This window comes from Globicephala melas, chromosome 5, assembly GCF_963455315.2.
Source record: "Globicephala melas chromosome 5, mGloMel1.2, whole genome shotgun sequence".
NCBI lineage: Eukaryota > Metazoa > Chordata > Mammalia > Artiodactyla > Delphinidae > Globicephala > Globicephala melas.
The window spans coordinates 91,872,633-91,897,683 of NC_083318.1; the positions used below are offsets into that span (position 1 = coordinate 91,872,633).

The 25,051-nt window shown below is 39.6% G+C and overlaps 2 protein-coding genes across 2 annotated transcripts; both read left to right on the forward strand.

Moving 5' to 3' along the window:
• The first annotated feature begins 12,544 nt into the window (after positions 1-12,544).
• LOC115864322 (growth-regulated alpha protein-like) lies at positions 12,545-14,412 on the forward strand. Its single transcript, XM_030877863.3, has 4 exons — positions 12,545-12,777; positions 12,872-12,995; positions 13,098-13,181; positions 13,760-14,412. The coding sequence occupies exons 1-4, from the start codon at positions 12,687-12,689 to the stop codon at positions 13,773-13,775; spliced, it is 315 nt and encodes a 104-aa protein (XP_030733723.1). The 5' UTR covers positions 12,545-12,686; the 3' UTR covers positions 13,776-14,412.
• An 8,622-nt stretch (positions 14,413-23,034) lies between these two features.
• Positions 23,035-24,833, forward strand: LOC115864417 (growth-regulated alpha protein-like). The gene is made up of 4 exons (XM_030878088.3): positions 23,035-23,387; positions 23,482-23,605; positions 23,708-23,791; positions 24,536-24,833. Exons 1-4 carry the CDS (start codon positions 23,297-23,299, stop codon positions 24,549-24,551), a joined length of 315 nt encoding a protein of 104 aa, XP_030733948.1. The 5' UTR covers positions 23,035-23,296; the 3' UTR covers positions 24,552-24,833.
• Positions 24,834-25,051: the final 218 nt, after the last annotated feature.

The following is a 25,051-nucleotide window of genomic DNA, read 5'->3' on the forward strand; positions in this document are numbered from 1 at the left end:
ATGAGTTATGCTATATTAATGGTTTAAAATTTATTTTTCTTGGCTACATTTCAGCAAAATTAATTCTTAACTTTTTATAATTGAAATTTTCACATAGTTTGTGTTCCCAGTCATGCCAAATTAGATGTTACCTGAATTAATAATCTTTAGATAGCTTTGTTATTAATTTTAATTAGAGGTTTCACTCTGCTAATGCAGTGACTTGAATGGTCAATTAGATTTCTAAAGTATTACTTGGATTCAAAAATGAACCATGATTTTTTTTTTTTTTTTTTTTTTTGCGGTACGCGGGCCTCTCACTGTTGTGGCCTCTCCCGTTGCGGGGCACAGGCTCTGGACGCACAGGCTCAGCAGGCATGGCTCACGGGCCCAGCCGCTCCGCGGCATGTGGGATCTTCCTGGACCGGGGCACGAACCCGCGTCCCCCGCATCGGCAGACGGACCCCCAACCACTGTGCCACCAGGGAAGCCCTGAACTGTGAATTTTATATCATGTTCACACATTGTAATGGGTTGCTTACAATAAATTACCTAGACACTGAGCTTCCAGAATAAATGAGAAAACACACAATGAACAGATTCCTTCAGGTTGTGTTTATTGAGAGTATGGGGAAATTGTTGGTCATAAGGGTAGGTGGCCCTTTTGAGTTCCCGCAAGATTTTTAGGTCAAGTCCTCTGTGAAAATTCTGTCTTTTCAAACGTACCTCCAGCTCTTCATGGGCATTCCAGGGCAGAAGAAAATGGAAGGGGGTCCGACTCTCACCTTTATTATTCATTAGCTTCCCCACTGTGCTATCCTGGGATAACACAGCTTTGGGACTAAAGTCTGTTAGTCAAAAGAGTGGACATTTAAGGTTAAGGATTTTTAGGATGTTAAAGGTGATTCAATGCCCATACTGGGCTCTGGTTCCTTATGTGGCTGTGTGTTCTCTGGTACGTTGCTTTTTCCTGTTTCTGAGAGGAAGGCCTTCTGAGCCTTTGGTTAAGAACAGGGGGCCATTATTTTCTGAGACTAAGGTCAGTACTGGACCCCATGTGAAATTGGCCATAACACAATACACTTTTTCCCCCCTTTATTCGTCTATTCTATCTTTTAGAATTTAAGCCCTGCAAGAACAGGCACACTCTTGCTATTTTTATTCCCAGTTCCTTATGTAGATAAAGTCTGGCATAAATACTGTGTTAGGATTAGCTGTTGACAACCCTGTCTGCTCAACCAAATTGTGACTCTTGTGGAGGAAGGAACAGATATTTTGGTTTGTGGATCTCAGTGCCTCGCCCAATCTTGGAAACATGGTCATTGTTTAATCAATGAGTTCATTGGTTAATGTATGTGTATCCTTAGAACTCTACTCCTACTGTGGAAAGGAAGAAACAGTGTAATCCATGTCCCACATGGTCCTAATGTTAGTTTGGTAAACATCCAAAAGAAGCAAGAAGAGAATAATAGAACAAGAATGGCATTAGAACACAGAAGTGGCTCCTGTCTCCATTGTGTTCTTTTGGCTACGCTTAATTTTACTTTCTGTTCCAAAGATTCCTGAATCTTGGACCACCATTTGGCCAAAGCCTCAAGGTTGACCAAAGAACTTCATATCCCTTGGACTTACTTCTCTTTTCCCTCTCTCAAGGATCTTTCATTCTTTCATTCCCTTTTTCGCACGGCTCTCTTGGTCTCCCCTTTTTTTTTGAACTCATGATCATCCCTTTATCTTCACCTAGTTCCTTGCTGGATACCACAGAGATGGAAAAGTAGGAAGGGAAAGGGGGCTGTCACAGAGTTATACATACTGCCAAGATGAACAATTTTGGTTTTTTCCTCAGCTCTCTCCTTCCAGGGAAGTAACATGACTATGGAAGAAAGCCTGCATTCTGTACTTAGAAGACTCGTAAGCATTGGTATTACCAACAATAGAAATGACTTCTGTGCTACAGAATGGGAAAATCTGCACAGTGCTGCATTTCAGATGACCGTGCCAATGTTTATCCTTTTAAGGAAGACAAGCTTAAGCCAAAGTCCAGAGGGACATTCCTGAATGTTTCACTCTGCATAAATCGCTTGGGACCTTTGCAGTACCAAGGGGTGTGATCGGGGAACCACAATAATGACTGAGATTGAATAATTTTCTTTTTGGTGAAAGAGGAGCAAACTTTAATCTGTTTTAAAGAAAACAGAGAAATTTAAAATTTCCTGCACACTCAAGTGTATGGAGCAAATTCAGACTCACCACCCAACGTTGGAAGACTCAAAAAAGTGATCTGGAGGACAGTAGAGATTGAACTTTTATAAGGGCAGGTTGAAAGCTCAGGATTTAAAATATAGCCACTGACTTTGCTTTTCTTTTAACTGTAACTATTAGAAGGCATACAACAGAGCTGACTTCCTCTTTCATAAAGCTCTGCCTATTTTTATCTATTTTTATAATGGATATTTATGCAAGATAGAGAAAAAAAGACTATGACAAAAAGATTATACCCTAGATAAATATATTACTATATGTTTATAAATTTAAATTTCTTTGCAATTTAAGAAATATAAATTTCTTTGCAATTTAAAGATTTTTCAATTTGTTTAATGACCAGCTAATGTATAATTATATTGGATTTAACCAAATTCTACTACAAAAATAAAGAGTATCATCAATCTGTTATGGGATTGAAAATTGTCCTGGTTCAAAGCACACTTCAAGCTAAAAGGTAGAATTCTCAGGAGGGTATTGCGTCAGTAGTGGGGTCAAATTAATCCTTGCCTAAAGGGAATTTTTGTTTTTTGTTTTTTGTTTGTTTGTTTTTGGCTCAACCGCATTGGTTGCGGGGTCTTAGTTCCTCTGCCAGGGATTGAACCCAGGCCCACTGCAGTGAAAGCACAGTCCTAACCACTGGACTGCCAGAGAATTCCCCTAAAGGGTATTTTGAACACACACTAAGAAAGTTTAAAATCAAGCCTCGAAAGTCAAATTGATTCCAAATAACCTAACTGCATTCCAGAACAAAATGAAAAAATATTTAAAGTGATATAAAATATATAATTACATTTATAACCAACATGAAATTCATATTTGACATCCAATCAACAATTACTAAATATAGGCACTCCACCTCAGTACTGTGTCTCATCAGTTTGATTTTCATTCTGAGCATCAGACTACTTACTGCTGATTGGATAATGAGTGTTGCAATCATCAACTCCCATAGTTCTCCCTGTATAACTTTCAGATATATATTCTCTCTATCATTACCCCCAGGATAGCCCCACATCATTCATGTCAACAAATATTCTATGAAGGGCATCTTGCTTTGGGCCAGAAATTGTGTTATTTATTGGGATTCAAAAATGAGTCTCTGCCCTTGCTCACAAACTAAGATAATTCCAATCTAATGTAGCAAATGTTTATACAGATTAAATGAAGTACCATAAGAAGATGTAGAAAAGGATGTCTGGGGGACTGTGGAAAAAACATAATTCTAAATGGTACCATCTCATAGGTCCCTACTAAATGTCAAGGATCATTTCTAATCCTCCCAGTAACTCTTCAAGGCAGGTAATATTCCCATTTTACAACTGAAACAATCTCAAAAACCTTAAGGAACTTGCTCAAGGTTAAGAGGCAGAGAAAACCTGGCTGATTCCCAACCCCTTGATTTTTCTACCATATCATGCTATTTTCAAAGGGAAATAACATGTAAGTAATTGCTTTCTGGAGGTACCAATAGATGAGCTTGATCTTGAAAAATAAAAAAGAGAATTTACTAATGGTCAAGGGAAGAACTAAACTGAAAAAAGAAGGAAAAATGGGTACAAAAACATTAAAACCAGAATGATCATTGCACATTTAGAGAAGAGTTTATTGTTCTAAACAAGTAGAATACAGAAGGGTGGGGCAGAGATACATTGGACAGAGAGTAGATAGTCATTTCTCAAAGAGTTTTGCTCCCTTTTTGAATTTCGCCCTCATATTTCACCTTCAATGCCAGAAGAATTATCCTGCTAAAATAGAATGATGTCAGTCACCTATGTATAAGCATTTAAGGTTTCTCTTTTTTTCTCCAGCTTAAGGTCCATATTTCTTAGCACTGATGGCACATGCGCCTTGTTTTTCTAATCTTTGAAATGGGTATGTTTTGAATATCTATTTCCTCAGTTACTATAAGGAGATTTTATACACACACACATACAGTCTCAGCCCTGTTTTTTATAACATATAAAATGGTATGTTTTTACTAAATGTTAGTGATTATTAATAATAATAATAATTATTATTGCTATTCTTTGTGCTATCATAGTATAGTGAGTCAAATCAGACATTTAGCAGAGATGTTTTGGTGAAAAAAAAGAATGTTGAAACTGAAATACAAGTACTTCAATTTTTTTTTGAAAAATTAACACATTAGAAAGTGGAGTGCAGGTGGTAAGATCTTATGGTTTTACTTTTTTCTTTATTTCCCTTTTTATGCCAGCCACAAACAATTTCCTTAGTTGGATATAATAATTAGCAAATATGACCCAACAGGCCAAAGAACCAAAACAAATTTTGCTCCATGTTAACCTTTTAGATTAACTTTGCTGAGAACATTGTGAAGCTGTCACCCTTATCTGCAAGAACATTACAAGCAGGCATTCCTGTCAGGAAAAGCACAGGTTGTACGGTAATTCACTGTGGTTACCTGTTGTGCAAAGTTTAAAGGAGTGATGAAATTGAAATGGCATTACTTCAAGGTTTTTTTCTGACTGGAAATTCTCAGCAGGTAATGTCTACAAACCAGGAACTTATAGTCACAACTTTGATCAATGAAACAAAATCACTGAAAGAATATTTTGGCCCATGGAAATTCGTTTTCTACATTTTGTGCATCAAGGGCTTAATTTCACACAGTTACTCATGTATATAAGAAAATTTTTTTCACAAGATAACTAATTATATGTGATGTATTATAGTATTTTCCTTTTTTTATTCTATCCTATTGTATTCGATTCTGTTATATAATAAAATAATAGTTATAACCCACAAAATTGATTTTATGATCTACTAATGCATCACAACTTGTAGTCTAAAAGCATTGCTCTAGTGTCTCATGACAGAGCCAAGCTTTGACAGTCCATGATAGAGTCTATGTCCTTATTAGTGCCTTTCAAGGTACTTGGAGAGTACAGATCAATCCAAGAAGAAGATATAAAAATTGTAAATATTTATGCACCCAACATAGGAGCACCTCAATACATAAGGCAAATGCTAACAGCCATAAAAGGGGAAATCGACAGTAACACAATCATAGTAGGGGACGTTAACACCCCACTTTCACCAATGCACACATCATCCCAAAGGAAAATAAATAAGGAAACACAAGCTTTAAATGACACGTTAAACAAGATGAACTTAATTGATATTTATAGGACATTCCATCCAAAAACAACAGAATACACTTTCTTTTCGAGTGCTCATGGAACATTTTCCAAGATAGACCATATCTTGGGTCACAAATCAAGCCTTGGTAAAGTTAGGAAAATTGAAATCATATCAAATGTCTTTTCTGACCACGATGCTATGAGACTAGGTATCAATTACAGGAAAAAATCTGTAAAAAATACAAACACATGGAAGCTAAACAATACAGTTGTAAATAACCAAGAGATCACTGAAGAAATCAAAGAGGAAATAAAAAAATACCTAGAAACGAATGACAATGAAAACACGATGACCCAAAACCTATGGGATGCAGCAAAAGCAGTTCTAAGAGGGAAGTTTATAGCAATACAATCCTACCTCAAGAAACAAGAAACATCTCAAATAAACAACATAACCTTACACCTAAAGGAACTAGAGAAAGAACAAAAGATCCCAAAGTTAGCAGAAGGAAAGAAATCATAAAGATCAGATCAGAAAAAAATGAAAAAGAAATGAAGGAAATGATAGCAAAGATCAATAAAACTAAAGGCTGGTTCTTTGAGAAGATAAAGAAAATCGATAAACCATTAGCCAGATTCTTCAAGAAAAAAAAGGAGAAGACTCATATCAATAGAATTAGAAATGAAAAAGGAGAAGTAACAATTGACACTGCAGAAATACAAAGGATCATGAGAGATTACTACAAACAAGTATATGGCAATAAAATGGACAAAATGGAAGAGATGGACAAATTCTTAGAAAAGCACAACCTTCTGAGACTGAACCAGGAAGACATAGAAAATATGAACCAATCACAAGCACTGAAATTGAGACTGTGATTAAAAATCTTCCAACAAACAAAAGCCCAGGACCAGATGGCTTCACAGGCGAATTCTATCAAACATTTAGAGAAGAGCTAACACCTATACTTCTCAAACTCTTCCAAAATATAGCAGAGGGAGGAACACTCCCAAACTCATTCTAGGAGGCCACCATCACCCTGATACCAAAACCAGACAAAGGTGTCACAAAGAAAGAAAACTACAGGCCAATATCATTGATGAACATAGATGCAAAAATCCTCAACCAAATACTAGCAAAAATAATAGAACAGCACATTAAAAAGGATCATATACCATGATCAAGTGAGGTTTATCACAGGAATGCAAGGATTCTTCAATATATGCAAATCAGTCAAGGTGATACACTATATTAACAAATTGAAGGAGAAAACCATATGATCATCTCAATAGATGCAGAAAACGCTTTCAAAAAAATTCAACACCCATTTATGATAAAAACTCTCCAGAAAGTAGGCATAGAGGGAACTTACCTCAACATAATAAAGGCCATATAGGACAAACCCACAGCCAACATGGTTCTCAATGGTGAAAAACTGAAAACATTTCCTCTAAGATCAGGAACAAGACAAGGTTGTCTACTCTCACCACTATTACTCAACATAGTTTTGGAAGTTTTAGCCACAGCAATTAGAGAAGAAAAAGAAACAAAAGGAATCCAAATTGGAAAAGAAGAAGTAAAATTGTCACTGTTTGCAGATGACATGATACTATACATAGAGAATCCTAAAGATGCTACCAGAAAACTACTAGATCTAATCAATGAATCTGATAAAGTAGCAGGATACAAAAGTAATGCACAGAAATCTCTTGCATTCCCATACACTAATGATGAAAAATCTGAATGAGAAATTAAGGAAACAGTCCCATTTACCACTGCAACAAAAAGAAAAAAATACCTAGGAATAAACCTACTTAAGGAGACACAAAACCTGTATGCAGAAAACTATAAGACAGTGATGAAAGAAATTAAAGATGATACAAACAGATGGAGAGATATACCATGTTCTTGGATTGGAAGAATCAACATTGTGAAAAGGACTCTACTATCCAAAGCAATCTATAGATTCAATGCAATCCCTATCAAACTACCAATGGCATTTTTCACAGAACTAGAACAAAATATTTCACAATTTGTATGGAAACACAAAAGATCCCGAAAAGCCAAAGCAATCTTAAGAAAGAAAAACGGAGCTGAAGGAATCAGGCTCCCTGACTTCAGGCTATACTACAAAGCTACAGTAATCAAGACAGTATGGTACTGGCACAAAAACAAATATAGATCAATGAAACAGGATAGAGAACCCAGAGATAAACCCACACATATATGGTCACCTTATCTTTGATAAAGGAGGCAAGAATATACAGTGGAGAAAAGACGGCCTCTTCAATAAGTGGTGCTGGGAAAACTGGACAGCTACATGTAAAAGAAGGAAATTAGAACACTCCCTCACACCATACACAAAAATAAACTCAAAGTTGATTAAAGACCTAAGTTGAAGGCCAGACACTATATAAAACTCTTAGAGGAAAACACAGTCAGAACACTCTATGACATAAGTCACAGCAAGATCCTTTTTGACCCACCTCTTACAGAAATGGAAATGAAAACAAAAATAAACAAATGGGACCTAATGAAACTTAAAAGCTTTTGCACAGCAAAGGAAAACATAAACAAGATGAAAAGACAACTCTCAGAATGGGACAAAATATTTTCAAATGAAGCAACTGACAAAGGATTAATCTCCAAAATTTACAAGCAGCTCATGCAGCTCAATATCAAAAAAACAAACAACTCAATCCAAAAATGGGCAGAAGACCTAAATAGACATTTCTCCAAAGAAGATATACAGATTGCCAACAAACCCATGAAATGATGCTCAACATCACTAATTATTAGAGAAACGCAAATCAAAACTGCAATGAGGTGTCACCTCACACCAGTCAGAATGGCCATCATCAAAAAGTCTACAAACAATAAATGCTGGAGAGGGTGTGGAGAAAAGGGAATCCTCTTGCACTGTTGGTGGGGATGTAAATTGATACAGCCACTATGGAGAACAGTATGGAGGTTCCTTAAAAAACTAAAAATAAAACGACCATATTACCCAGCAATCCCACTCCTGGGCATATACCCTGAGAAAACCATAATTCAAAAACTGTCATGTACCACAATGTTCTTTGCAACTCTGTTTACAATAGCCAGGACATGGAATCAACCTACGTGTCCATCAACAGATGAAAGGATAAAGAAGATGTGGCACATATATACAATGGAATATTACTCAGTCATAAAAAGAAACGAAATTGAGTTATTTGTACTGAGGTGGATGGACATGGAGTCTGTCCTACAGAGTGAAGTAAGTGAGAAAGAGAAAAACAAATACCTATGCTAACAGATATATATGGAGCCAAAAAAAAAAAAAAAAAAAAAAAGGTTCTGAAGAACCTAGGGGCAGGACAGGAATAAAGTCACAGACGTAGAAAATGGGCTTGAGGACACGGGGAGAGGGAGGGGTAAACTGGGACGAAGTGAGATAGTGGCATGGACATATATACACTATCAAATGTAAAATAGGTAGCTAGTGGGAAGCAGCCGCATAGCACAGCGAGATCAGCTGGGTGCTTTGTGACCACCTAGAGGGGTGGGATAGGGATGGTGGGAGGGAGACGCAAGAGGGAGGAGATATGGGAACATATGTATATGTATAGCTGATTCACTTTGTTATAAAGCAGAAAGTAACACACCATTGTAAAGCAATTATGCTCCAATAAAGATGTTAAAGAAAAAAAAAACATAAAATAGTGGTCAAAAATGGAAAAAAATTAAAAGATCAACTACCTTTGCACTTTCAGAAACTGTTGTTCCAAATCCTCACAATTTCCCTCAAACACCCAGCTCTGTTGTTAGCCCTGATCACTCAGCCTGCTCTGTCCTCCTACTTTACTGTGATGACATCTAAACTCACCTCCCTTCATCCTCAAAATCTCTGTATCTTCCCCTTTTTCTCCTTTTACTTTGTTGATATTGAGAAATAATTACCCCAGCCTGATCGCATTTGCTAAATTTAAGCAATCAATAAAACTGATCACTTAACCTCAACTATGGAAGTACAAATTCATGCATGACTTATTTTCCTTTTAAAAGCTATCTTAATTTTTGTTATTTTATTATTTTCCTTTATTTAACAATATTTTATATAGAATTTACTTTCAAGCACATTTTGCAAATGTGAACTTACTTGGTTTTCATAATGATCATATGAGAACTGTTTTCAGGACTTTGAAAGAAGTAAAAATGTTTAGGTTGGCTATAAGCTGGTGGAACGCAGAATGGATAAAAATGAAGCAGATACCATGAGAAAAGCTGTAACAAGAGATCACATGGTACAGGAAAAACAGAGAATAAGTTCTATTCCTGATTTTCTATTTATCCATTCCAGCCTCAAGTAATAAGTGTGGCTATTTCCTGCCCTGGCCATGTATTGTCTTCTTTCCTGGGCTTCTGCAAGTACCAAATAAATGCTAATACCATTGCCATCCCCTCACACAGAGCTTTTATTTTGCTTATTTTTTTTTTATAAGGCTTCAGTTACTTGTGACATATGTTCTGTGTGCCTCTTTGAAAACAATGCATGTACAAATGGACAGAGTCAAGAAGACTAAAATCAAAAATAAAAGTATTTCTGATGAAAAAAATATGTGGAATGCAGTAAAAAAATCATTGGAAAATATACTATTGACAACATTTAAAAATCAAGTTTTTGATTCTTTATTCATAATTCTTCTGGCTAAAACCCATATTGTGACACCACGTGTGTGATACTTTTATTTGTGATTTATACACTCATCTATTGACTTCTTAAATTTTGCTTCCATAAAACCATAGTCATCATGATTTTATTCTCCAAAAACATCTTATAACATAAACTATGTATTTCCGTGGAGAAGTTTCCCTTTTCTCTGTGCTGAGTTCCCTTTTCTAAAGTTGTCATAGCACTGTTTCTTCATGTTACGTTATCTGAACATGGTAGCATTTATTTAATCAGGACTACTTCCATAAACATTTAGGAAACAATTTTAAGAAAATAAAGATGAAAACCTAATTTGAAGCAATTTTTTAAAATCTTTAAAAAATTGCCCAAAGCCAATATTTTTGAAGGGTACTTAGTGTAACTTGAAATCATTTTAAATTGTTGCAAATTGCTCAAATCATTCAAATCTTTACTATAAATATAACAACAACTGAAGTTACCTAACATGCAGAGGGGAGTATATTGGATAGATATTAATGAATGCCAAGTTAAGAGTTTGGAGTCTATCCAATTTTGCATCTCTTATAAATCCTGTCCTAGCACCTTATAGACAGTAGGTGGTTAATAAAGGTCTACTGAATTGAATATCAACTATCTCCTCATTTTCTGTCTTATCCTGAACCTTTTATTTACTCTGACCTTCCCCCACCCTGATGGCCTCATATAAACTGAATTACCTCCCAAAGGCCCCAACTTCTTGTACCATCACAATGAAATATAGTGCTTCAGCATATGAATTTTGGAGGACCCAAACATCTAGTCTATAACATTAAGGTTGTAAAACACTTCTATTTTGTTTATTTAATAAATATTTATACAGCATTTAGTATGTGCTACTCTTCTACAAACGTTAACACATTTAATACTCATAACAACTCTGTGAGGCAGGCACTATCATTAGCTCTCTTAAACAGAGGGAAAGCGAGAGCAGAGAGAGATTAAATAATTCCCCGTGGTCCCATGGCCATGTGGCAAGTAAGTGTACAGCTGAGACTTCAGCCCTGACTGCCTGACAAACTCTCAGCTCTTCCTGAGGCAGACCCACTCCCTCAGCTCCCCAATCCTTCTCACAGCAACCACAGAATGTCACACACATCCCCGAGGTCCTCATTGATCCAGGAGGATCAACTTAAACCATCTGCTGTTTAATCCAAAAGGGATATTGGAACTGATGGTGAAAGTGAGAAGGCCTCAGTTACATAGAATCTGAAATGTAAGTACATTGATAGCTGATACTCAAGAGAGAATCAATCCCAGGAAACAGGCAAATTCAGGCAACCTGGAGTGAAATATACTAGTAAGCTAGTGCTTATGTATGTCGAAAACCATATCTGTTTGCTGCTTGCATCAATAGTAAAGTCAGGAACCACTAGGTACTAGCTTTCTGATGTTTATGATCTTTTCTGTCCACGGACAAGCCTAGAAAAGGGGAATGGACCTCCTGAGCCCCTTTCAACACCCGAGTAACTGTCATGAGTGAAAACACAGCCTCCTTTAGAACAAAAAGTGGCGCTCCTGTAATGACTAAATTCCAGAAATTCAAAGAGAGGGCAGATAAGAGATTACAACACTGTATCTTAAAATAAACAGTGAATTAACCTGTTCAATGGCCTACCCCCAGGCCCAACCTGGTAAAAACAATGGCATGAAGTGTGATTTATTTGAGACCCTAAAACTCCGAGAATTCGACAAACATTCTTACACACAAACTGAGATGACAGATGTAATTTTAAAGAGTGTGTTTATTCCAGGGATAAATAAAATCTACAAAACCCAACTTAAAGAGGAAGAAGAGAGACAAAATAAGGCTGCCATTCCAGCGTCAACTCTTCCACTCTCCAAAACAGAAGTGTCTTTAGAAGAAGTTAACTCTTGGACTTCCCTGGTGGCACAGTGGTTAAGAATCTGCCTGCGGATGCAGGGGTCACAGGTTCGAGCCCTGGTCCGGGAAGATCCCACATGCCGCGGAGCAACTAAGCCCGTGCGCCACAACTACTGAGCCTGCGCTCTACAGCCCGTGAGCCACAACTACTGAGTCCACATGCCACAACTACTGAAGCCCGCGCACCTAGAGCCCATGCTCCTCAACAAGAGAAGCCACCGCAATGAGAAACCCACGCACCGCAACAAAGAGTAGCCCCCGCTGGCCGCAACTAGGGAAAGCCCGTGCACAGCAACCAAGACCCAACACAGCCATAAACAAATAAATTTAGAAAAAAAAAGAAGTTAACTCTCGCCCTAAAGTTGTGCTGCAGTTCCTATATTGGTCTAACCAGTCTGACACTCACCGCCCGCGACCAGGGGTGGCCAGGAGCCCACGGCCGCCCTCGCAGGCGGTACCCCAGGGGTGCTGGCGACTCACTCCCCCTGCGGGGATTTCGGCGCAGAGACGACACCCCACCCCCTCCCCGAGGGCAAGGATTACGCGGGAGGCCCGCGGGGCCGCGCCCTCCTTCCGGACCCGGGAACTCCACGTGCGTCGGGGAATTTCTCTGGCCCTGGGCTGCCAGCCCCTGTCCGATCGGCATAAAAGGGCTTCGCCCGGCTCGGGGAGCCACAGAATCCGCTCCGCCAGCCCTCCAGCCCGCCTTCCCGCCGCAGGCAGCGACCCTCCGAGCTGAACCCCATGGCCCGCGCCGCGACCCCCGCCGCCGCCCGGCTCCTCCGCGCCGCGCTACTGCTCCTGGTCCTGGTGGCCGCCGGCCGGCACGCAGCAGGTGCGACCTGGCGCCCGGCATCCCCAGGGCGGGACGGGGGCGGGTGGGGGCCCATCCCGGGACAGCCCCCTAACCGAGTCTGTCCTCCCCGCAGGGGCGCCTGTGGTCACCGAACTGCGCTGCCAGTGCCTGCAGACCGTGCAGGGGATTCACCTCAAGAACATCCAGAGCGTGAAGATGACGCCCCCGGGACCCCACTGCGGCCAAACGGAAGTCGTGTAAGTGCCGCCGCTGTTGCTGTGCTTGTCACCCCCTCCTTCCCGACGACCCCAGCCCGACCCCCAGCCCGACCTCACGTGGATTCTCCCTTCTCTCTGCAGAGCCACTCTCAAGGCTGGTCAGGAAGTTTGCCTCAACCCTGAAGCTCCCATGGTTAAAAAAATCATCAACAAGATGCTAAACAAGTGAGTTATGGATTTTATTCCCACTTGCAACTAGAGCCATTGGTCACAAATACTGGCATCTACCTCCTGAAAAAATTATTAGAGAAACGTATGGTTTAGTTGCAGGACTGAAAATCATTATTATTTCCCCGTTAAATTTGATGTGCTCTGTGTCAGAAGGGTATTTCCAGGGCTCTCTGTCCTTATCCCCCTCTCCATCCCTATTCAAATGAGTGTGGGTATGTTCCTAAAAGATAAAGTAGATTTAGCCAGGGATGGTAAAATGCTTCGGACCCATTAAGGAACAAACATTGTTTACCTCCATTCCTCAATGGTTTCTACCTGAATGTGGAACCTCTGGTTTTGGGCAACATGGGCCTCTGAAGCTTACTAGTGAAGAGCAGGGACTTTTCAGTGAGACCTCCCTGAGGTCAAGTCTAGGATACCTGTGAAAGGTCTTTAACCCCTTTGAGCAGGAACCTTTTCTGAGTGCAGAGCTGGGCCAGGGTCTACATGCAGAAGTCCCTCGAGCCTCAAGGGCCTGAAAGAGAAAAGCAGCTTTCTTCAGCACCTGAACACTAACCCTTTTCTCATCACAGGGGCAGCACCAACTGACCTAGAGAGAAGTAAGAAGCTCATAGGGCATTTCCTGAAGAGTGGTCTCTGCTCTTGTAGGAACTGAAAATGAAGAAGAGAACAGCTGGCTTCTGGGGACACCAAGAAGGGACTTGATGTGCTGGACTATTTTTTATTATGAGTTCTATTTATTTATACATGTATTTATTTATTTTTATAGCTCATTTTAATATTTTACATGTTAGTATTTAAAGATTTCAATGTGTTTAATCAAACTTAACTCAGTCCTGATTGTTATTTAATATGAGGATGACGGGTTCTAAATGTCTCATTAAACTGATATTTATTGGGAGACCATAAAGTGCCAGGCACTGTGATAGAGGTGGAGGGGGTGGGTGCAAGAGGGGATCCACGCAATTGGACAGTGAGATCACTATGAGAATCAGGGAAAGTGTGTGCACATCTATGTTTGTACTTGTTTAAAACAATGTCAGTTATTATTTATTGAAATGATCTCTTTATGTGGTCAACATTTTTATGTTGAAGCTTCCCTTGGACATTTTATGTCTTTCTTGTAGGGCATAATGCCTTGTTTAATATTCATTATATAGTGTTTCTCTTTGTTTTGGAACAGAGAAGTTAAAACTATTGTTAAATTTTTTTAAATGCCACGAAAATAAAGGTTTTGCAAAAAAAAATAACATGCTTAGGTTTTGTTTTATTCATCTTGATCTTTGGTTCCTCCTAGGTGCCCCCAAGGTATTATACAGTTAGACTTAGGTTCTACCTAACTTTATGCCTGCTTCTGGCTGTTACTTCCCTTACTTTTCTGTTACTCAGGAAAGAGTACTTGGCACTCTACCCTCCCCAACCACCTTGAGAATCCTAGTTTTATATAAAATATTGCTGTTTTTCACACTGACCAATTTGTTATTCAAAACTACTTCTTCATAAACTGTTGAATTTTTATCAATATTTCAACAAGAGCTCCTATTAAATGGTTATGGTAGTGGTTTTTCAAACAATTATGCAATTCTTTTCCTTTTAATGAAGCTGGGAGCAAAGGATAGAAAAATGGATTCTTCCTAAGAACTCAAACAGTTTGTGCTATTGAACAATAATAATGACCAATGGAGATAAATACATACTGTACAGTAAAATACATGACAAAAATAACAAATGATAGGTAGGGAGATAAATGGATTTAGAATATGATACATCTCTTCAACTGTTAGAGAAAGTATTAAGGAAAATTATACTGTGGCAAGCATATAGTAATTTTTTAGGGCAACCATTAAAAGGGAATGCAAAATTTTGGATTAAAACTCTGAAAAGGGGATAAAATGGGATAAAAGAAAATACCTGAATAATACAAAAGTAGACAAAAATTAAGGAATAAAGGAACAAAACAACAGATGGCACAGGGAGAGATGGCTTCCTTTCAGAAGAATGCCTAATAATATAAGTAAAGCCTCTTGAAGGTGGGGTTTAATTCCCCTCCCCACGTGAGTTTGGGCTGGGCTTTGTGACTTACCTCCAAAAAAGAGATAAGGAAAAGGGAAAAACAATATCCTTTCAGTGGAGAATCTGGCAGACAGACCTTAACCAAGAGCTCAAGGTTATTATGACCGCTTACGTCATGTGAATATCATGTTACCCCTCCCCCATATGATTTGATGACAAGGGCACTTCATCTCCATGATATTCTCACCCCAAACCCACAACCCCAGTATAATCGTGAAAAAAATCATCCTAAAAATCCAAATGGAGGAACATTCTACAAAATAACTAATGAGTATTCTTCAAAACCGTCAAAGTCATGAAAGACAAGACAAGACTGAGAATCTGCCACAGGTCAGAGGAGAAAAAAGAGACATGAGGACTAAATGCAATGTGGTGTGCTGGACTGGATCCAGGAAGAGGAAAAAGACACTAATGGAAATTGACGAGATTTGAAGGAAGACTGGAGTTTAGTCAACAGTAATGTACCAATGTTAATTTCTTAGTTTTGACAAGTGTACTATAATCATGTAAGATATCAACATTAGGAAATACTGGGCAGAAGGTCCACAGGAACTCCTTGTACTATCCATACAAATATTTTGTAAATCTAAAATTATTCCAAATTGAAAGTTTATTTTTAAAAAGATAGGACAACTAGAAGAGCAAGATAGTAGACTTAAATCCAACTATATTAAGAATTATAGTAAATTTAAATGGAATAAACACTCCAATTAAAAGTCAAAAATTACCAGGCTGTGTAATTAAGACAAAAAAATCTATGTTGCTTAAAAGAGGCATACTTTAAATATCAAGACCCAGATTGCTTGAAATGAAAATAATTGAAAGTATTATATCATGTAAAAACCAACTGAAAGAAACTTGGCATGAATACATACTTAATGAATGAATACTTAAGACCAAATTAATACGTTAAGACTTAAGGAAAGAGGTAGTCAGAGACAAAGAAGGCTGATTTAAAATAAAAAGATGGTGGGACTTCTCTGGTGGTCCAGTGGTTAAGACTGCGTGCTTCCAAAGCAGGGGACACAGGTTTGATCCCTGGTTGGGGAAGTAAGATCCCACATGCCTTGTGGCATGGCCAAAAATATAAAATAAAAAGGTGGCAATTTTACAAGGGACAAAAATAATTCTAAAATCTTATGAACTTAATATCATATTATCAAAATATATAAAGCAAAACAGAGAAACACTAAAAGAAGCAATAGATGAAACCACAGTCATAGTTAAAAATTCTAACAAACCTCTGTCAATACTTAATAGACAAAGCAGTAAAGAATCAGTAACAGTATAGAAGAGTTAAACAACATGACCAACCAAATTGGCCTGAAGAAAACACATAGGAATGCTTCACCTAACAATTGCATAAATCACACTTGTTTTTCCAACACACAGATAACATTTTCTAAAAGGGAGCATATATGAGCCATAAAGAATGTATCAACAGATTTTTAAATTCTGAAAGGTTACAGAAGATATTCTCCGATCATCAAGATTTTTGAAGACTGTAACTTTCCTAGCTGAAATATGTAACATATCACTGTACTTGATGTGCGTGCTGTGGTTTATAACTAATTTCTCAACTTCCTAAATTTTGCTTCCACAATACAGGAAGCATCAAAGCAGGGTCATCATGCTGTTTCATGCCCATCACAGCCAAGTGTGATAAAAAACATTTCCACAGAGACATTTCCTCATTTCCTATATCTATTTCTTGACGTATTCTTTGGTAATTTTGGCATTTCTGTCTTTCTTTGGCTTATACTATATGTAATGTAACTTAATTACTTCTCTAAAAGTTTAAAAAGCAATCTTAAGAAAATGGAAATACAAAGCTTATATTGAAATTGATTCTTTAGAAGCCTTGGAATAACGCCCAAATCTAATATATTAGTTGGTATTCAGAGTTAGTTGAAATGAATTTAAATAATCATAGACTTTGAAACCACCAGGCTGTCTTTACTATAGGAACAGAAGGTAAGACTAGCTCTATTGCAGAAGAAAGTATGCGTGAAGAAGTTCATGTTTCAGCTTTACCCACTACATGTCTTTTGCAAAACTGACCACAGTCTCTTGTATATTGTGTGTGCTTCATAAATGTCTTTTGATTTAATATTTTTGACGTCAAACAAATAGACTGTCAGATATTTCTTCAGCTAAGATGGGTTTACTTGAGATTAGCAGAGAACTGCAAATTGGGGATCTGTAACCACGGCAAGTGGCGTGCAAGTCCCCACGTGGCAAAAGAAGAACACTTTTGGGCTTCCCTGGTGGCGCAGTGGTTGAGAGTCCACCTGCCGATGCAGGTGACACGGTTCGTGTCCCGGTCCAGGAGGATCCCACATGCCGCGGAGCGGCTGGGCCCGTGGGCCATGGCCGCTGAGCCTGCGCGTCCGGAGCCTGTGCTCCGCAACGGGAGAGGCCGCAACAGTGAGAGGCCCGCGTACGGCAAAAAAAAAAAAAGAAAGGAACACTTTTATAGATAGGAGAAGGAAGTTGGGGGGCTATGGTAAACAGAGTCCACGGATTGTCATTGATCATGTCCTTGCCAGGAAAGGAGTCTTTTTTCTTCCTCTTGGGCTCTGCTCTTGTCCCAGGGTGTGAGAGCTCCCCCTTCTGGTCTCTCAACTCTATTTAACTGAGGTTTCTGCTTATTAATCTTTTCCAGTATCTACCACCCCTCATTTTCCACACACTCTGTGAAGCTTTAGGTTACCCTAGCCTTTCCCCCTCCCCGTGGTAGAGAGCTGATAAAGGTCATGGTGTAGTCCGTGCAAGAGGGCTATGGAAACACCTTGAGGTGCATGTAGAGACTTCCCGATGGAGGCAACACCAAACTGGGTCTTGATGGACAAGCAGAATCCTATGGGCACGTGGCCTCCAGTGTCTGAGCCCTCCCACCTGCTCCTGCCTCAGTCTCTCCCCTCTCCTTGCTCGCAGAGTGAGCTCCATCTGCATGAGCCACTTGCTCTCCCAGTATTCCCATGCTCTTTTTAATAGCCATGCCTTTGCCCATTTGGCCCTGTCCTGGAATGTTTTCCACCCCTCAGTGTTCCCCCTTTACCTGGAAAATTCCTTATCCTTAAGACTAATGTGAATGAGCACTTCTTTTAGGAAAACTTGTCTGATGTCTCTCATAAAGCCACTCTATATAAGAGTTGCACTGGGTGTCCCTCCTCACTCCTGATACCTTGGGAATGGTTTGCCATGGTATTTATCAAGCTTTCCTAAAAATTTTCTATCTGTTGGGACTTCCCTGGTGGTCCAGTGGTTAGGACTCTGCACTTCCACTGCAGGGGGCACGATTTCAATCCCTCTCCCAGGGAACTAAGCTGTGGGGCCAAAAAAAAAAAAAAATTCTATTTGTACATTCATTTCCCTTATTGCATTGAGAGTTAGAGGGTGGCAGAGTTTCCTATTCCTCTTTATATTCCCAGCACCAAACTTCATTCCCACCTTATAAATGCTGAGAAAATTATCGTTGAAAATGCTGAAACAAATGGAGAAAGAAAGACATTAAATGTGAGTTGAAACACCCTCCTAGGTGTAAGATAAGTAAGATAACTAGCATAAGTGGAGTCAGTAACAAAAACCTAACTCAAATTAGCTTAATGAAGAGGAGAAGCATTTGACCTATGAAACTAAAAGACTGATGAGTAGATGCGATAAAGCTTGGTGTTGCAGTTCAAAAATTCTCTTCAGTAACAATCTCACTCCAGATTAGGCTGCTTTTCTCTATGCTGGCTTCATTTTAGGCAACCTGTTCTCAACCACTGGCAAAGCTCTAAGCTTCTGTTCTACTAGATATAACCCAACAGGAAGCAAGCGCTTTTTTTTTTTTTAAAAGCAATTTCTTGACAAAAAGGACCCCAGGGATTTTTCTAATTTATTTATTTATTTATGGCTGCGTTGAGTTTTCATTGCTGCGCACGGGCTTTCTCTAGTTGCGGTGAGCAGGGCCTACTCTTCGTTGTGGTGCGCGGGCTTCTCATTGCGTTGGCTTCTCTTTGTTGCGGAGCATGGGCTCTAGGTGTGGGGGCTTCAGTAGTTGCAGCACATGGGCTCAGTAGTTGTGGCTCGCGGGCTGTAGAGCACAGGCTCAGTAGTTGTGGCGCACGGGCTTAGTTGCTCTGTGGCATGTGGGATCTTTCCAGACCAGGGATCGAACCCGTGTCCCCTGCATTGGCAGGCAGATTCTTAACCACTGTGTCACCAGGGAAGTCCCCCAGTGATTTTTCCGACTTGACTAGGCTTAGGTCACTCACCCACCCCTGCACCTATAGAGTGGCTGGGGGCTGGACCCAAACTGGAAGGACTGACCAATACTACTTTCAGTCATCAGCTCACTTCTGGAGCTTTGGAGCAGGGTCACCCTACCTGAGCTACCCAGATTGGGAGGAAGAAAAGATGTTTCCCACAGGAAAGCCAAGGTTTTGTAACCAGGACCAGTGGGAAGGGGCTCAAGGCAGGCAGAAGTGACAAATGCACTAGAGACTGGACCAGGTGGATGACGTTGACATTGGGTGAAACGCTCTGGAGTGAAGAAGGGATGGATCCAGGGATTTACTGCTCCAACATCTTCCCTCTTCTCCCCTCGGAGCCAGACTCATTCTACTCAAAGTAGTAATTGTGACAAAATAGCGTTAGCAGTTGTAGGCACAACTTCCCAAGGCCAGCGTGGGGAGAGCAGGACGGTACTGCCCATTCCTGCTGCTCCATCATCTCGGGATACAGCAGCAACTCTGTAAAGGCAGATTATATACTGCCAATCAAATCTGCAAGATGCGGTAAATACGGTAGCTCAAAATAAAATTTAGCAACCTGTGTTTTTATTTTAGGGTTGGCTCTATATTTTTTAAATTGGTGATTGTATTAGTTGAAAGTTTGGGCATATACATCTGCCATTCAGCTTATAAAACAAGTAGTTAGGGAAGATGCTTGTTAAAACAAGAAAGAACTGGATTATTTTAGTAGGTTTCAGAACACTATTGCTTTTTATTTTTTAATTTTTAAATTTTGTTTTGTTTTGTTTTGGCCACACCCTGCTGTTTGTGGGATCTTAATTCCCCAAGCAGAGATCAAACCCGCGCCCTTGGCAGTGAAAGTGCGGAAAGTGTGTAACAGTCAATTAACACATATTTTGTATATGTATTATATACTGTATCTTAAAATAAAGTAAGCTACCGTAAAGAAAATATTACTAGGAAAATCGTAATGAAGAGAAAATACATTTACATTATTGTACTGTATTTATTGATACTGTAAGTTTAAGTCATGTTTATAAGATGAATCATCTGTCAGTACCTCCATCAATATTGCCTTATTTAATACAAAACACTATAGATGTTATACGTATTACTAACATGATTCATCAAAAATGAAAGATAATGTAAAAAAGAAATTCATATTTATTTCAGATATAATAATTAATTCACTAATAATGAAGAAGCAATGTGATTGCTTTGTGGTAGCCTAGTGTAATTGTTACAATTGCTTCACAGTTGCCTAGCCTATACACTAATGAATGAACCATTATAACAATCTTATGGCCTACAGTATTACAGTCATATTCATAACATAGTATTAGAAATATTGTTAAATTAAAAAAAATTTACCTGTGATGATAGCCTTATACATAGTTTCCCCAATTAAGAAAGAGAAAGACATACTGTATGGTAATGCAATGAAGGTAATGTAATGAAAGCAAAGTTATAAAACAGGAAGAAAACTAACACATTAACTTTATATTAAATATCACTCACCTTATGCCTATGTAGGAATAGACTAACATGTACATATATTCTATACTTTCTTGACATACCAAACTTTTTCTTAATTTTTTTGACATTTCTAGGCTATGCGGTTAGCCTGCAAGTTTTTTTCAAATTGTCACAAATCTCCAAAAATGTTTCCAATATATTTATTGAAAAACATCTGCATATAAGTGGACCTGTGCAGTTCAAGCCCATGTTGTTCAAGCGTCAACTGTATTCCAATTAGAATCCCAGAAAATAAAAAATAACAATAATATCTAAACAGATTCTCAATTATTGTTGAGTTACTCATATTTTATAAACTTTAGATCATCTTTCATTCCCTACTCTTTAAAAAAAATTTTTTTAATTTCCTGTCCTTTTTCTCAGGACTGTACAGATGATTACTGACAAAAAATAAATGTAAAGACAAATCTTTATTTATAATCTACTTGTTCATATTCTTTTCTAATAATCAAGATGGGACATCTTTACTTTTATTCACATTTTGTAGTTGAAATGACTAAAACTAGAATTATGAAATTACCCAGCAATTAAACTAGATGATACAAAAAAATTCATTCTAAGTTTTCTCTTAAGAAAAACAAAAAGAAAAAAACAACCTTTTATATTGGAGGAGTTTTTGTTTTGTTTTGTTTTTTTCAATAATTCTTTTCTCTTTGTACAAAGATTTTATCCCTAGGTTAGTTTCAGCTTAGTAATACAGAAAAAGCAATTTCTATTTTATTTATTTAAAAATTATTTATAGCATTTAATATGTACTGGTGTGTTCAAATGCTAACACATTTATTCATAACAACCCGCTGAAGTAGATACTACCCTTAATCTCCATTTTACAGATGAGAAACTGAGGCACAGGCAGTTTAAATGTCATGCACCAGGCAGTCTGGAGCAGAGTTCTGCTCTGTGCCTCTACCCACCCCTGGAGCATCCCCTCCCTGCTCTTGCTTCCCACTGGGTATCCCCACACCTCTCACATATGAAACCTACCTGAGTATAATCCAACTAAGGGCATTAAAACTAAGGGTGAAAAATAAACTACACAATAATAAACTCTCCAGTTAACAGGTTGAAATGTCTTTAAGGGCATTAAAACTAAGGGTGAAAAATAAACTACACAATAATAAACTCTCCAGTTAACAGGTTGAAATGTCTTATTAGAAATTAGAAAAAAATAAAATATGACAGCAATTACTTCTCTAGAGGGAAATCAAATCGCTGGAAGCAGAAAAGTCCATATAACATGGAAATGAAATGAGATTTGTGATCGTAAAACAAGTAAATGGTATTAAATTCACGATCTAGCTCTTAGATACTTCACAGGAACACATGTTTTTTGTGCTTAGATGAGCAAAGGGTGCGACTCACACTAGGCATCCCCTCCTGATTCCTATGACCTATTTTGTTCTTGGATAAAACTAGAAACTGTGTACCTGTGAGCCCCACGCAGCTTTCCCTCCCTGCAACAGCTCCAAATGACCACCCGCTCCTTATTTCATGGATTAATTAACACCCTCTACACAAAAAAAGGTGGTATTCATGGATTTACTCGAGCTCTGGAAGTTCCAAAATTTCACAGGGGAAAGCAGCTTTGTAGCATTGTGACACTTTGTTCTAATTTAAACACTGAATTAAACTTTTGATCCTGGTCATCCCCTCACCACTGCGGGATGATATGACACCAAGTTTGATTGATTTGTGTGTAAATACCAGGAAATAAGGGAACATTCTTATGAATAATTTGAGATGACGTGTTTTAACAGAGTGTATTTATGCAGACGTAAATAAAATCATCAAGCCCCAAGATACGTATGCGTAACACATGAAAAATCAGTTCTGACTTTGAAATGTATATCTCAGCAATAACTTAAAAAAAAAAAAGAAAAACCAGTTCTCTCTGCTTCCCTCCTCCGTCGCCTTAATCCCCTCAGTCTTAACTACCTTCCCTCATGATGCCTGTTCTCCTCTAAGATGTGACACCACCACCTGCAAGACGACTCACTCCCCCTGCAGGGATTTCGGCGCAGAGACGACACCCCACGTCCTCCTCGAGGGCGCGGATTACGCGGGAGGCACGCGGGGCCGCACCCTCCTTCCGGACCCGGGAACGCCAGTGCGTCGGGGAATTTCCCTGACCCTGGGCTGCCAGCCCCTGTCCGATCGGCATAAAAGGGCTTCGCCCGGCTCGGGGAGCCACAGAATCCGCTCCGCCAGCCCTCCAGCCCGCCTTCCCGCCGCAGGCAGCGACCCTCCGAGCTGAACCCCATGGCCCGCGCCGCGAACCCCGCCGCCGCCCGGCTCCTCCGCGCCGCGCTACTGCTCCTGGTCCTGGTGGCCGCCGGCCGGCGCGCAGCAGGTGCGACCCGGCGCCCGGCACCCCCAGGGCGGGACGGGGGCGGGTGGGGGCCCAACCCGGGACAGCCCCCTAACCGAGTCTGTCCTCCCCGCAGGGGCGCCTGTGGTCACCGAACTGCGCTGCCGGTGCCTGCAGACCGTGCAGGGGATTCACTTCAAGAACATCCAGAGCGTGAAGGTGACGCCCCCGGGACCCCACTGCGGCCAAACGGAAGTCGTGTAAGTGCCGCCGCTGTTGCTGTGCTTGTCACCCCCGCCTTCCCGACGACCCCAGCCCGACCCCCAGCCCGACCTCACGTGGATTCTCCCTTCTCTCTGCAGAGCCACTCTCAAGGCTGGTCAGGAAGTTTGTCTCAACCCTGAAGCTCCCATGGTTAAAAAAATCATCAACAAGATGCTAAACAAGTGAGTTATGGGTTTTATTCACACGTGTGACTAGAGTCAGTCATCTGCCTCCTTTTTTTTCTATCAGAGAAACCCACGGTTTAGCTGCAGGACTGAAAGTCATTATAATTTCACCATTAAATTTGCTGTTAAGGTCAGAAGGATATTTCTAGTGCCTTCCATCCTCATCCGCCTGTCATGAGTCTGGGTAAATGTATGTTCCTAAAAGATGAAGTAGATTTAGCCAACGATGCGAAAAAGCTTCCTACCTGTTAAGGAACAGGTATTGTTTACCTCAGTCTCTCATGGCCTTCAGTCCTGAAAATAGAACCCTTGGTTTTGGACAATGCGCCCTCTGAGGCTTAGGGGTGAAGAGCAGGGAATTTGTAGTGAGACCAACCCCTTCCTCCCCAATGCGAATCTAGATTCCACCCTTTATATTCCTATAACCTCGGGGAAAGTACTTAATCTCTTTAAGTCTCAATAACATGGGGAAAATAATAATAGCTACTTCATGGAGTTTGCTATGAGGCTTAAGTGATGTCATGCATGTACTTTTTTCAGCCCAATGTGGCATTATGTTGTGGCGTTTTGAAGATAATAATAAGATTGTGACCACAGGCTCCTTATTCCTAATTAAACAGCATCTAAGAGCCTGGCATTTTCTGCCACACAGGGCAGCAGTGGTTTAGGTAGCAACCACTTGGTGCAGGGCTGTGAGGTCAACGTTTTGGGTCCTACTAACTACCCATTTTCTCATCACAGGGACAGTGCCAACTGATCTAGAGAGCTGGAGAGAGCTTACTGGCTACTACTGCAGCCTTAGTGGAATCAAAGTGAAAGAAGAAAAACAAATAGCTCCTGGGGCCACCTGGACTGCGTCTAATGTTTTTGCCTGTTTCTTATGAGAGTTCTTCTATTTATTTACATATGTATTTATTTATTTATCTATTTTTCAAAGCCTGTATATTACTGTTCTATCTAAAAGGTATGAATGTGTTTGGCAATTCTCTGTACTGTTATTTTAAAAGGTCATTTTTACATTAAATCAAAGTTAATTCAGTGCTGACTATTATTTATTTGAAGGTGATGTGTTTTAAATGTTTTTCATTCATAAAACTATTGTGGTTTATTTTTGGCCGGATACCACACTGTACCATCCATGGTGATAAAAGCTGGAGACAGTAGCGGGGGATCCAAATAAATAGATCACTGTTAAGGTAGGGGAATGAATGTGTACATTTACTTTGTGCACTGATGAGAAGATGGTCAGTTGCTGAC